Genomic DNA, 13853 nt, shown 5'->3' on the forward strand with positions numbered 1-13853 from the left:
TGAGGCTACCAAAATATGGGTTGAGTCATGGATAGCCAAGCAGCGGCCAGAATTTTGGAGAAACGGCATCCGGAAATTGCCCGAAAGATGGGCGAAAGTTGTAGCTAGCGATGGCCAATGGCTTTATTGTGAAAAATTTTGTACCGTTTTTTCACAATAAAGCCCCAAATCTTCGAAAAAAACCTTTAAAACTAATTCAACCTCCCAATAAGTTTCTTGAAAGTGGTAAAACGCTCTGTATTTCTTCCACCAGATCAATTTACTAATACACAGATCCGCAATTTCAAGGTGAAACTTTAATGAATGGAGTTATGCATTTTTCTCGAGATTAAGCTCTACTGTGAGACGTCTTTCTGCTTCCAAATATAAAAAAATTGAAGAAACATTTGATGGAAGTGTATCGAGCTAAGAGAAGACTCTGTTGAAAAATAAAATTTTTCCCCAACAGTGCTTTTGTGTGTTATTGCACACTATTTTTGTCTTAGAAGACTGCTACTGAAATTGTCCAACCCACACGGGTAAGAGATATAGGATTAAAAGGTTCCCCAAAAATATGCGCCATTAAATTTCATTATAGACTCTTGAAAGTAATTTTAATGGTAATTGTAATTTTACATGAGTTTTTTTCAAAATATTCAAATCAACTTGAGACCAAATTAGGAAGACTTTAAAACACTGTAAAAAATATTGTGACGTTTAGTGAAAAAACGGAAGTCATTCAAATATTCTACAACTGTTTCTCTTTCATTATTGCTAACTATAACGCATTCTTCTCTTTTTCCGTCCATTTTGTCGCACAGTGTACCTATTAAAACTATGTGTGGATCTAACAAAGTACATAGTTACCTTTTTTTCAGAACTGAAACTAAAGTTTTGCTTGCAAGCCCTTTTTTACTAATTTGTACGCTAATTGTACCCGTTTGTACCCATTTTCACCCATTCGTGACCGCTCGTTTGAAACACGCAAATGACAGAAAAAAACTTCATAACGTGCCTCGATATATTTTGCTAAAAAATACTATATTTAACAACTGTTAATTATACTCAACAGCATCTTGAGCTATGGAAAAGCGATTTTTTTAATTTCAGCTAATTACCCGAGACACGCAAAGGTGTTATTGACCCACGCCAAATGCTCAAAAGTGCTTTGATTTAAAAATTATATAAATATATTTTACAAATTCATATCTACACTTCTGTGCTGGTATGCAGTAACTGAGTGCCCCTTAAAATCAATAGTTTTTGAATAACTTTCACTCATTTTCGCATCCAACTCGTTCTCGTTTGCATGGAATCCTCTTAACCAAACAAGCGGCGGCAATTAATCAGAGGACTACGCACAACATTTAAGTAAATACCGCCCTCGGCCTGCACCACAACTGCTTTGCGATCCAACTGCATGGGGATCTTTGTACGCTCACAAGTCGTCACTTTGTGATTTAGTAGAAAATAAGTAAGACCGATTTTGGTTTGCATCATAGCAAAGCGTTCACCAATGCAGCCGTGTGGTCCCAAACCGAATGGCATGTAGGCATAAGGCTTTAAGTTTTTCTTGTTTTGTGGCGCAAAACGTTCGGGATCGAATTTTTCCGGTTCGGGATAGAACTGTAGGGATAGTGAAAAAAGTGAGTACTATTTTAGTTGATCACACTCTTGATGGTAAAACAAGCTTCGAGAAAAATTACCTCCGGGTTCATATGCAGACCATAAACTGGTATGTAAACGGGCATACCTTGTGGCATGCGAAAATTGTGAAAAGGTTCCAACGAGTAACCCTCTTGCTCTGTGCATTGTCGATCCAAAAATGGTAAAGGTGGATAGAGTCGCAATACCTCATCGATCACCATTTGCATATACTGTAATGAGTCTATAAATTCATGCGAAATTTTACCCGCTGTACGTGTTAGACCTTCTGAGATTTCTTCGCGCACACGCTGCTGCAAATCTGGTTGCTTGGCTAGCTCGTACAGTGCAAAGGACATTGTCGCCGAAGATGACTCAAAGCCAGCTGTGAAAAAGAGTGCCGCCTGCGCAACCAATATGTCACCCTCAAAGATGAGTCCATGCGGAGAGTTTTTATTTTTTGTAGAGTTCTTAAATTCGATCAAAATATCTATTAGATCGTTACGTTTCAGACCAGATAGTTCTCGTTGTTCCATTACGTAATTGATTGTAGAACGCAGAAATTCGCTGGATGTTGGTGGCACTACCTTGAATTTTAAATAGGGTACCAAGTGTGGCATAAAGAACACCACCATGAATTCCAGCGAACGACGTACACTAAACTTGAAGACAGCGCGACCGTGGCGACGGAACTCGCCATTGGGATTTTTGAAACAATTCGCTTGGACACCATAAGCAACGGTGGCTATCACATCTGTGGTATAGAGTGCACAAAGCTCTTTCATTTCCATCGTAAAAGAGTTCGCTGCATGGCATTCAATTGATCGAGAAAGCAAATATTTATCAAGCTCGCGACCGACCTGCAACAGCAAGATGGAGGAAGAGAATTTTTGTGTTTAAAACCATGTTGTAATTGTGATTGGAGAGTTTAAAATGAGGATTTATTTATGGATTCTCGTGCATTTCCGGCGGTGAGATCTGGAATTTATTGGTTTTTTATAGCGACATGATAAGCGGATGTGCTTTTTGGGTTTAAGAGTGAGGCTTCAACTTCGCTTAAGACTTGTCATAGGCGTCAAGTTGAAAACTCCGGCTGTATATAATATTATATGGTACATGAGTTTCTTCAAATTTACCTCTTCAACTAAAGGAAGCATGTGCTTGAGTTTACCGCTGGTAAAGAACGGTGATAACTTGAAACGGACCTCCTTCCAGGCGGGATTGCGTAAGAAAAATAAATTCAGCGAACCCAATGGATCTCCTTTGCAATCTGAGTTGGAAAACCTGAAGCAGAGAAAGATTACTACTACATACATACATATATGTGCAGCAAACATTGCACACCCGCTTTCCACCTTACCTATCAGAGAACTTTGAAAAGTCCTTCACCAAAATTCGTTTAATAAGTTCAGGTTCACGCAACAATATTGCCGGCTCATTGAATACATGTACGCCTACGAAAGGTCTGTGCCTGGCATCGGGATGATTATAAAGGCTTTGCACAAACTCTGCTGGACTGCGCTGCATCGAAAATAATCCACCTAATAAGCCCACGCCATATGTTGGTCTCAGCTGTGGCACCTGATGGCGGTTCCAGTAATCATAGTGGTACCGTAACCAAAGTAAAAGCAAGCAACAAAGAAGTAGCAACAACAGCAAACTTTCGAGCCACATTGCATTGGTGGCGGAGTCGTGTACGATACTGAAGCTTTATGTGGTTGATGTTGGGCGATTTATGTGGCGCGCCGCCGACTATACAGTTGGGCGTCAAGTGAGTAATGAACTATTCGAACTTACCTTGGAGGTGCAGTGATATTTTTGGAAATGCGGCAAATACACATTGAATACGGAATGCGGAATGAGAAATGAATGTAGATTTTTTGAGCGGGATAAGAAGTAGGCTTTGTGCGGTAGTCATTTAGCTCAATATGCGAAATAAATATTTGCATACATTGAAGATGCGGAAATACATGAAAAAATATGAAAACAGATTTTACAAGCAAAAATAAACAATATATTTATAATAAAGGGTCTTTCAAAAGTGACGCCTAGATGGCAGTAGTGAATAATTCCTAGACGTTACTGTTTTCTATGCCATCTTTGACATTTCTCAAGTAGACAGATTCACCATTTTACACAATAGAACAACGCGTTAAAATTATTGAAACTTATTATATTCTCAGTGTGCTTTTAAACACAATTCTTCAATTTCCTTCTCAATGGAAAAAATCGACCACTATAATGAATCCGAAACCAGGAAAAAATAAAGCCAAGACAGCTTCATACAGGCCTATAAGACTGCTGCCATCTCTCTTCAAACTATTTGGAAAGTTGCTAAAACGAAAACTGATGCCGCATCTGCAGCAAAACAGTACTGTTCCAGCTCATCAGTTCGGTTTTCGTGAGAATCACGGCACAATTGAGCAAGTCAATCGTATCAGCTCCGAAATAAGCAATGCCATATTTCTTGATGTAGTTCACGCGTTCGACAGAGTATGGCACGGGGGTCTTGTCTACAAAATCCAACGCACACTGCCACACAGCTCACACAAAATATTAGAATCGTATCTTACAAATCGGGTGTTTATCGTAAGATATAAAAACTACCTAACTGATGAAGTCGGTATTAAAGCCGGCGTACCACAAGGCAGTGTACTCAACAGGCATCAAAGTGAATGAGCAAAAGTGTAAGCATGTGACTTTTGCGCTAAATAGAAGCGACAGCTAGAGTGTGTATCTAAACTCCACACTCATACCTCATTCATATCACATATCTTGCTGTGCGTATAGACAGACGCCTGACATGTAAAAGGCACATTGAGGTCAAAAGTGGACAGATGAGGCTAAAAACGAAAGATCTTCATTGGCTAATCAATTCTCGTTCCGGGCTTAGCCTTGATCACAGAATTCTTCTCTATAATACAATCATCAAGCCAATCTGGTTGTATGCGTCACAATTGTGGGGTAATGGAAGTGCCAGTAATATTGCAAGTATACAACGAAGGATATCTAAAATATTAAGAATGCTTATTGGAGCGCCGTGGTACATAACCAATGAAAATATCCGTCCAGTCCTAAATGTTCCATTAGTGACAGCAGAAATAGCAGTAATCCAATAAAACTACCGCCAAAGGCTGAAACATCACCCAAATCCATTGGCGCGGTCGCGGTTGCATACCGTCCATAACAACCTATAATATAGGTTAAGTATCGAAATCGTATTGTTAGTATTGAAATTAATTAATAGATTCTATAAATAATAATAACAGTATAAAAAAAAATTATAAAAGTGGTCGATCTTTAAGAACAACAAATCGCAAAATTCGTGTTTTTTTTATGGAAATAATTGTCCGAATGGGTCGGCAGTTCAAAGGTTAGTGAAAATATTTGAAGAAACTTGTTTTGTCAAGGATAGAAAAATGACTGGCAGACCAAAAACTGGACGTTCTGTTGAGAAAATTGCTGCTGTGGGGCGAAGTGTTGCTGAACAACCTTCAACGTAGATATCTCGACGTTCTCAACAATTAGGAATTCATGAATTACTGGTTGGCGGTTTTTACCGGTAGACGTGCTCCGGCCCTTTACTGCATGAATTATATATATATAATTGGCGCGTACACCCTTTTTGGGTGTTTAGCCGAGCTCCTCCTCCTATTTGTGGCGTGCGTCTTGATGTTGTCCCACAAATGGAGGGACCTACAGTTTCAAGCCGACTCCGAACGACAGATATTTTTATGAGGAGCTTTTTCATGGCAGAAATACACTCGGAGGTGTGCCATTGCCTGCCGAGGGGCGGCCGTTCTGAATTTCTCTGAATTCCGAATGGTAATCCTGCTCCAACCCATTCGGCTGCGGCGGTGCAAAGAATATTTAATTTTCCAAAATAGCAACAGGAAAGGGTTTCCAGCTGATACCCACAACGCAGTATTTGATCATTGCTATGAAATTAAAATAATTTTTAAAAAGGTGACAACTCTTAAGCGATATGACTTCGATTAGCCATTTCTCTACTCTATCTCTGGACTCTGCTCACTTGACGAAAAAATTTCATGTGAAAGCAACGACAAAGTTATCGAACAAGATTCGAGGCTAGCGAATATGGTTCTACGTCCTAAAACTGGTATAACTCATTATTTACAATGCTGCCATTTCTCAAGAGAGTCTCGTTAAGGGGGGATGAACGCGTTTTAAGGGGCGAGCCTACTTTAGAGGCTTCAAAAAATCGATTTTTTTTTGTTTTTGCAAAATATCTTCCCAAACTAACCAAGAATGTGTCCTCAAAATTTCAGAAGCAAATTCAAAATATTTTCGGAGTTACAGAAGAAATTGTGAGCAAGCATACGAACAGCCAAAAAAATGAATTTTGTTTTTAATTAGCGAAAAATTGTTGAATTTCTCACTTTTTGTTTAATTTTCTTGGTAAGGGTAAGGGATAAAAATCGATTTTTTTGCATGTTATTGTAGTAAAACATTTCAAAAATACCGTGTTAAAATTTTAAGTCAATCCGAGCAAAACTTTTTAAGTTATAGAGCATAAAGCCGACCCGCCTCAAACATCTGCCGAGACGCAGCAGTTGCGCGCGTAGTCCGTTACAAACTTTAAACGCGGTTTTCTCGAACCTTTTTTTTTAAAGTGCGTAGTCATTGGCATTTGAAAACTACTCAACCGATCCTTTTGAAATTTTGCACACATATTTTACATATAAAAAACCTCCTCCCAACGTTTTTTTTTCGCCATTTTTTTTTATATTAAGGTGATTTCGCTCATTTTGCAATATTTTTACATGAAAATTTTATCAAATATTCTTGAAATGTTACTTTATAATATGCAACGACTTTTAATAAACTGACTTGAACCGTTTCGCTACAATAAATTCATGAAAAAAGTGTTTTTTTTAGCGTTTATCCCTTACCCCCCCTTAAAAATCGGTCGAGGCGTTTCGGAGGTGTGAGACCACACACAAACAAATAAAATATAATACATACAAACACCACTAGTTTCACATCATCAACCACAAGGGGATGGTTGCAATCCTGGCTAAAATTATACACTTACATATGTATATGTATAAGCACATTAGCCGAAGACATTAACAACCCAGTGCTTGTTCCTTTTTCTCTACTATAATGGAATAATATTTATGTTTGGATTTATGGAATAATTATTACTCTTTTCAATAAATTAATTAAAAAATGCATATCTACAACTGTATACAAGTAAGTACTTACCTACAATGACCGTAAGTCATTTTTTATTTAAAAAAATTTAGACGTAGTTTCATCATTTATATATGTATATATGGGGGTGCAATGTGCAATGTATAATTAAATATTTTTTCGCCTTGATTAAATACATATGCCACATTTTCATTGTTTTTTATTAAAATGACTATATATTAAAGATAAAACACTTTCTGTTCTATTCACTCCACGAATGAAAAATTGTTTTATGGATGCATAGCATCAGCAAAGTATTTTCGGCTTACTCGAAATTTTGATAACAGGTACAATAATAAAAAATTGTGTGTGTAATAATTTATATTGATATTTGGAAAGCAGCATTTCTGAAGCACCAAATAAAAATCTAAACTTGTGGGACTACTGTACTCAGTGTTGCGATAGAAGTGCAATTGAAAAGGTCGAATAAAATTCGCTAAAGTTAAAAAAAATTAAGTTTGTATAAGACTAGCGCCATTGAATTAGTGTGTGAATATTAGTTCACTGATATGCCAAATTAAAAACCGCAAAAACGGGTCATTGATAATAAGGAATTGTAAAATTGATTGCTATTCAAATGTGCAAAACTTTTTTCGATATTATTTTTTTCCAAAAACCTTATATGTATGTATGTACAGTCTGTGTGAGAAAACTGGAACCGCGATTATTCATGAAGTATAAAAAATATATATTTAAAATTCCTTTTACATGAAAGTATGTACAAAACTACGAGTCGCAATTACTCAATAAGCCGAGTAGTCTTCATCGTTGTCGAGTATGGCCTGGCATCTTCTTCTTGTTTTGAACCAGCTTTTCTGCGTTGCTCGTCGACAAACAAGACTAGATTTTACGAACTTGACGCGCGAGTTGCATTAAATCATGGTCTGGCTTTCCGACAAGACGCGTTTTCACAGTTCCCCACACATTTTCAATGGGGTTGGCGTCTGGGGACTGGGAAGGCCAGTCCAATACTGTGACGCCATTTGCTTTGTTTTGTTGTTTCTCAATGTGTTTTTCTGAGAGCAGTAATTTTGATGATGTGGGACGGATATGTTCGGCTCCTTCAGTTGACGTTTGATGGTGGTGATACTCACATCTATTCCCTTTTTAGCAAGAACTGATCGTGCTTGGCGTAGTCACAAAGAAGGGTCTCGTTTAAAAAGTTGGACGTCCTGCTTTTTTGTCGTCACTCGCTTCAAGCCGCGCTCGGAAAAGTCATCAACATTTTTGTACACCTTATACCGCTGATTCCACACCACAACAAACTTTTGTGACTTTTTAATCGCTTTTGCAGCCGCGGCGTAAGATAATTTTGGCCCTTTCGAATGCGTGCATAAAAATGCCGCCTCAAAATGTTTCGCGTACTTCTCACGCACTGAGTTAGCACTGGCGTCGTAGCCCTTGTGTGGGACTATTACGCAGCAAAAAGCAGAACGAAATATATCTTGAAGTCACAAGAAAAAAACCGGTTCTTTTCTTCTGGCACATACTGGACGTATATATATAAATTATACGTAATGAAGAAATATTGGTCCTTTTTGCAGTGTTTACAACGGTATCTGTTATTGCTTTAAATAAAATTTGCTGGTAAAAACTAGACTAGAAGAAAATCAGATATGTGTTTCTTCATGGCCGATGAATTCGATTGCTAATCTATGGATGACCGCGGACACCATATCGGGATTGGGATCATAGAATCATTTTCTGGGATCTGATATTTGGTTGATTTGCTTAATGGCACACACACATAAATGCATATTTTTGGTTAACAAGGCTTTGTTTTGTTGGTCAGGAGGTTGAAATCAAAATGTCAGAGACATTATCAAAGGTATGATCAAAGGTCACACCAATGGTGTTTGGGGCACGCTCCCACATTCCTTCTCCTCGGCTGATTTCCACGCTGGAACCGCGTAAGGATTTCTTCAAGGTGGAGATTCGTTTATATCTATTGATACAATAGGTTCCTGCGTTCAGGTTCCGCTCCTTTGGGCAAATGGAGACTTTACGTCAACGATAGTATTCACTCCTCCCACTGCCTTCGAAAGCGGTTGGGAGGGAATGAAACATCGGAGAAAGTGCAATAGGCTGATGCTATTCTATTCAAACTATTCTCTTGTCTTCGGCTTGGTACTGTAGTAAGTGTTGGCAAGTCTCATATTTAGTAACCCCAGAATACCGTTGAGTCTACCGTAGCTGCCGTAGCCAAATGTGCCCGGCGGTAATCATCAACTCCAAAAATCTCAGAATTTTCAGTTTGAAGACGTTAGTTCAAATTTTTGATATTGTGACCGCCGTATTGAATTAGAAAATGTATTCAATATTAAAAATTGCCATCGGATTTATAATCGATGGCCCCAGAAACCATCGCAATTTTTATGAGTTTAGCTCATACTAATGAGCAAATCGATCGTAAATACCAGACCTTAAAGGGTTAAACTCATATATCAAAGCGGCGTGGCCACAAAACCACTCTACGGACAAGTTAGCAAGAAAAGAGAGCGAACTACCTTTGTAAACAACGCTTAAAATGCGTGCATTCCTTGGAAGAATATTCTTCGAATCAAGAGCGAACGTTCATTGAAAGCGCATATGCGCTATGAAACCCATTTGTGAAATAACCAGACAAAAACGACTAATCTATAATCAAGCCGCCCTATTAAAAAGAGGTTTAAGTCGTTAATCCACCTTGATCGAATCTCCCTACGGTCATAATAACCAGAAGATAATTTTCAAATACAACAAATATTGCGAATATACACTTCTACATACCTACCCTGCTGTTTAACCAGTTTCGTGCGCAGTAATAAATTATTAAGCAGCTCAATTGATAGCAGGAGGCCGGCAGAGCCGAATGCATTTATGCGTGACTACCGTTCGGTAGGGCAGTGGTTCAAAACCCATTGTGGGTATGGCACACCAAATGATAGAAAAGCGATCGCTCCCCACATATTTATCAATTTTGTTATAAATATTGGAAAAAATTGCATACTTAAAAACACCTTTCAGAATTCTGAAAAAATTATTACTTTGGTAAATGTTTCGGAAATGAGTTAATATTTGATCACACTTTGTGCACACTCATACTACTACCATTATAATTACTGTTTATGAATCAAAAACAAGCATTATTATCAAATACGCATTTTGAAAATTTCCTTTGATTACTACTTAACTCTTTCTCATCTATTACAATGCAGCCCACATGATGATGTCTATAGACACGCTTTGCCTCTTGGCCACCCTCTTGATATTATTTTACATTTGGTATCGCTACAATTATGGCTACTGGAAACGACAGAATATTCCATTTATAACGCCGTTACCACTGATTGGCAATACTAAAGCTATGTTTACACTGAGCAACAGTATCTTCTTATATCTCTCTGACATTTATAAGGATGCCAAAATGTCAAAAGCCGCCGCAGTCGGTATTTATATACTGAATAAACCAGCTTTGGTGCTACGCGAACCGGAGCTTATCAAATCTGTACTCATTAAAGAATTTTCAAAATTCTCCAATCGTTGTGCAACTTGTGATCCTCACTTCGATGCTTTGGGATCGAATAATTTATTTTTCATACGCAATCCACAATGGAAGGAGCTGAGAACGAAGATTTCACCGGTGTTCACAACAGGAAAGATCAAACAAATGTATCCACTAATGATTGAGGTTAACTAAACAAATAAAAAATCATTACATGCTTTGAATTTTTCTATATTATTATACTTTCTCATTTTAGGTCGGCTCTCAGTTAGAGGCTCATTTGGCGTCGCACATCAAGAGCGGCAATTCCTTCGTCACCGAAATTAAAGATATTTGTGCGCTCTTCACTACCGATTTGATTGCAACAATTGCTTTTGGTGTACAAGCGAATAGCTTAAAAAATCCAAATGCAGAGTTTCGTAGAGAGGGGCGTAAATTTATGGAGTTTAATTTGGGTCGTGCGTTTGCCTTTTTCATCGCATTCTTCTATCCAAATTGGGTCACTAAACTAAAAATAAAAATTTTTTCGCCCGAGCTTTCTTCATTTCTACGTCGTACTATTAGTCATGTAATAACGGAAAGAGAGAAAAGTGGCCTCACACGCAATGATCTGATCGATGTGCTGGTGTCATTGAAAAAAGAGTCTGTCGAGAAACACGAGTACGATAAATTGACACAGGATGTGCTAGTAGCACAAGCGGCGGTGTTTTTAACGGCTGGATTCGAGACTTCATCATCAACGATGGCATTCACATTATTTGAATTGGCCAAAAGACTGGATTTACAAGAGCGTCTACGCAACGAAATTTGTGAGGCGTTAGTGGCGGAGAATGGCAAACTATCCTATGAGACCATTACCAACTTACCATATCTGGGTATGGTAGTAGATGAGGTGTTACGTTTGTATCCAGTTTTGCCCGTCCTCGATCGCGAACATCAACCCAAAGATGGGGAAAGCCAATTCGATCTCAAGCCGTATTATGATTATACAGTGCCAAATGGTATGGCTGTTTATGTACCAATTTTCGGTTTGCAACGCGATCCCAAGGTGAGTTGGATGGAATGTGGGAGGGCTACAGTAAATAAAAAATTCAGAACTGGTTCTTAAATACCAAAAGCTACTATCGAAACCTGTTACTTTCTTTCGATATTGATGGTTTTTCGTTTTACTTCTAGTATTGGCCCAACCCCGATACCTTCGATCCGGAACGATTCAGCCCCGAGAAGAAAAAGTTACATGAACCTATGGCCTACTTACCTTTCGGTACTGGCCCACATAATTGTATTGGTAGCCGAATCGGTTTATTGCAAACCAAAATCGGTTTGGTGCACATTTTAAAGAATCATTACGTTGAGGTCTGCGATAAAACACCAGCGCAAATAAATTTCGATCCACTGTCCTTAGTTTTGCAAAATAAAGGTGGAATTTACTTGAATGTAGTGAACGATGGGCTCTATGAGCGGAGTGCGAAGAAGTGATAGACGAGGTTTGGAAAAAAAGTAATGGATTCTTTATAGAATAAGTTTTAAATTTATGCAACTTATTAAATGAAGAATAAACTTGAAATATCTTCTACTGATAAAAAGTTTATTTGCTTCGAAATATAATTAGTTGTTGGGTAGAAGAATGTGAATATAATTAATATGAAATACTCTAATTTTTCAGCTGAGAACGAGGGCGTCGGCTAATTGTTAAGTCTAGCGGTAATGCAGAAACCCCCTCCGTTGAACAGTTGGTATGAGAAAACTGAGTTACATCTACTTACATGCAAACTGTAGACTTTAAGTAAAATATGTTTGAACTTACAATGAATATAAGGGAAATACGAGTATTATAAATGAATAACATTAAAATAATTCAGATTTTTCAGTTATATTATTTTTCATATTTATTATATTTTTCATTTCACATTTGATACATTTGGGGCACTCCATTAAAAATCGTCGATGTCCATACCGGCATTTTTATAACTATTGGAAAATGTTCACTATACTTACGAAGCTCACACTCTCTATGATCTTTGGTATGACCAGCGGTTGCAGCGCAGTGAATATTTCGCTCTTTTATCTGGCACCAATGATCTAAGCTTTAAATTCTAAAGCAAAATATACAAGTGGACAAAATACGAAAGTTTGGGAACTTTAGCAATTAGCTTTGCTGCAATAAACTTTCTCCACACCTCCACACAATGCCAACTTCCATAGCTGAGCGGAAGTTGTTGACGCAGGCAGCAGCCAGTTGCTGAAAATGAGCTTTATATATACATATAGGTACAGTGGCGGATCCAGGATTTCATAAAGGGGGGGGCGGGGGGGGGGGGGTCCGGGGTATTTTAGAAGGGTGTTTTTATTAAAAATCAATTTCGTGAATAAAATATGGCATTATTCGCGCTGCATGTCGTGACTAGCCGATGAAAAAACTAATAGCTCTAGATATCTTGTAAAAAAAATTCTAAAAATAGTAAAGGACTTTGATTCAAAACTACAAGAATAATTGGCGGTTTTTATACATCGTGGGACACCTTCATAAATAATTACGCCTATTTAAGATACAATATATTATAACATGTGTTGGAGCCAACTTGCAATTCAACCATGTATAGTTTAAGTACGAAAAAAATATCAACCCTGTTTGTAACTTCTTTACTTCTTCTTCTTGTATTAATGCTTACTGTGACTCAATTCACTCCAATAAAGTTCTTCAAACGAAACGGTCGTGTTTATATATAATATTATATATTTAATTGCGCTTTTCTCTAACAACATGTGTTGCTATATAACGGCAAGAAAGTTACCATGAAAGAGCCGTTGCAGCTTTTCCTTATCGTAACGGCGACACCCTGTGTACTGTTAACTCGAAATTTTAAATAGCGCGCCAACGAAATCGCGATGACGGCGCCGAGTGATTTTTCCCTAAGTTTTTTTGGTGAATAACTAGGCTATCTTTAAACATGCATGAACATGCTTCTATTCTTTTGTTTCTTTCAACGAGCAGCATACATTGTGTCGAGCATTTGTTGACAAGTAGTTAATACGCCTCCTAACATGAAGAGAACATTATTTTCTTATTTCGAGCGCCTTGATCCAGAATCAGAACCAAAAATAAAAAAGAAGGAAAAACAGGTAAAGTTAAAAATTTGTATCCAAGAACAGTCAGTGTACGGTTGGTGCTCAAATTAATAGAATCACTATGAAAAAATCAAGTTTCAGCCATTTAACTGATAATAATCAAAGAATAGTTTATTTTTAATATGTTGTTTATTAAATTTCTATAATACGACAAAAACAATATTCAAACCAGTCTTTTATTAAAAAAATATCAAAAAAAATCAAAATGGCAGATCCAATAACAAGTTTCAAGCGAATTACATTAAATTTTCGAAAGATCGTCCGCCATATTGGATCAGCCATTTTTAATTTTAAAAAACTAACATCAGATTCGTAATCAGCGACACCAATGTCGAACATACATAGTTTTTTAAGCATCTGTTGCGCCATTAAAGAGGGCGTTAAGAAAATGAATTTGCAT

At 37.6% G+C, this 13853-nt stretch overlaps 1 protein-coding gene across 1 annotated transcript in view; it reads right to left on the reverse strand.

The window, feature by feature from the left end:
- Window positions 1-1195: 1195 nt before the first annotated feature.
- The window catches only part of LOC129244309 (uncharacterized), a 36844-nt gene continuing 24186 nt past the window's right edge, over window positions 1196-13853 (reverse strand). Inside the window, exons 5-8 of the mRNA XM_054881926.1 lie at window positions 2984-3331; window positions 2760-2907; window positions 1686-2483; window positions 1196-1605 (exon numbers count right to left, since the gene is read on the reverse strand). Coding sequence (XP_054737901.1) covers window positions 1300-1605; window positions 1686-2483; window positions 2760-2907; window positions 2984-3331 — 1600 coding nt within the window. The 3' untranslated portion in view covers window positions 1196-1299. The remainder of the gene's footprint in view (window positions 1606-1685; window positions 2484-2759; window positions 2908-2983; window positions 3332-13853) is intronic.

The sequence above is a fragment of the Anastrepha obliqua genome, chromosome 4 (assembly GCF_027943255.1).
Source record: "Anastrepha obliqua isolate idAnaObli1 chromosome 4, idAnaObli1_1.0, whole genome shotgun sequence".
Classification (NCBI taxonomy): domain Eukaryota; kingdom Metazoa; phylum Arthropoda; class Insecta; order Diptera; family Tephritidae; genus Anastrepha; species Anastrepha obliqua.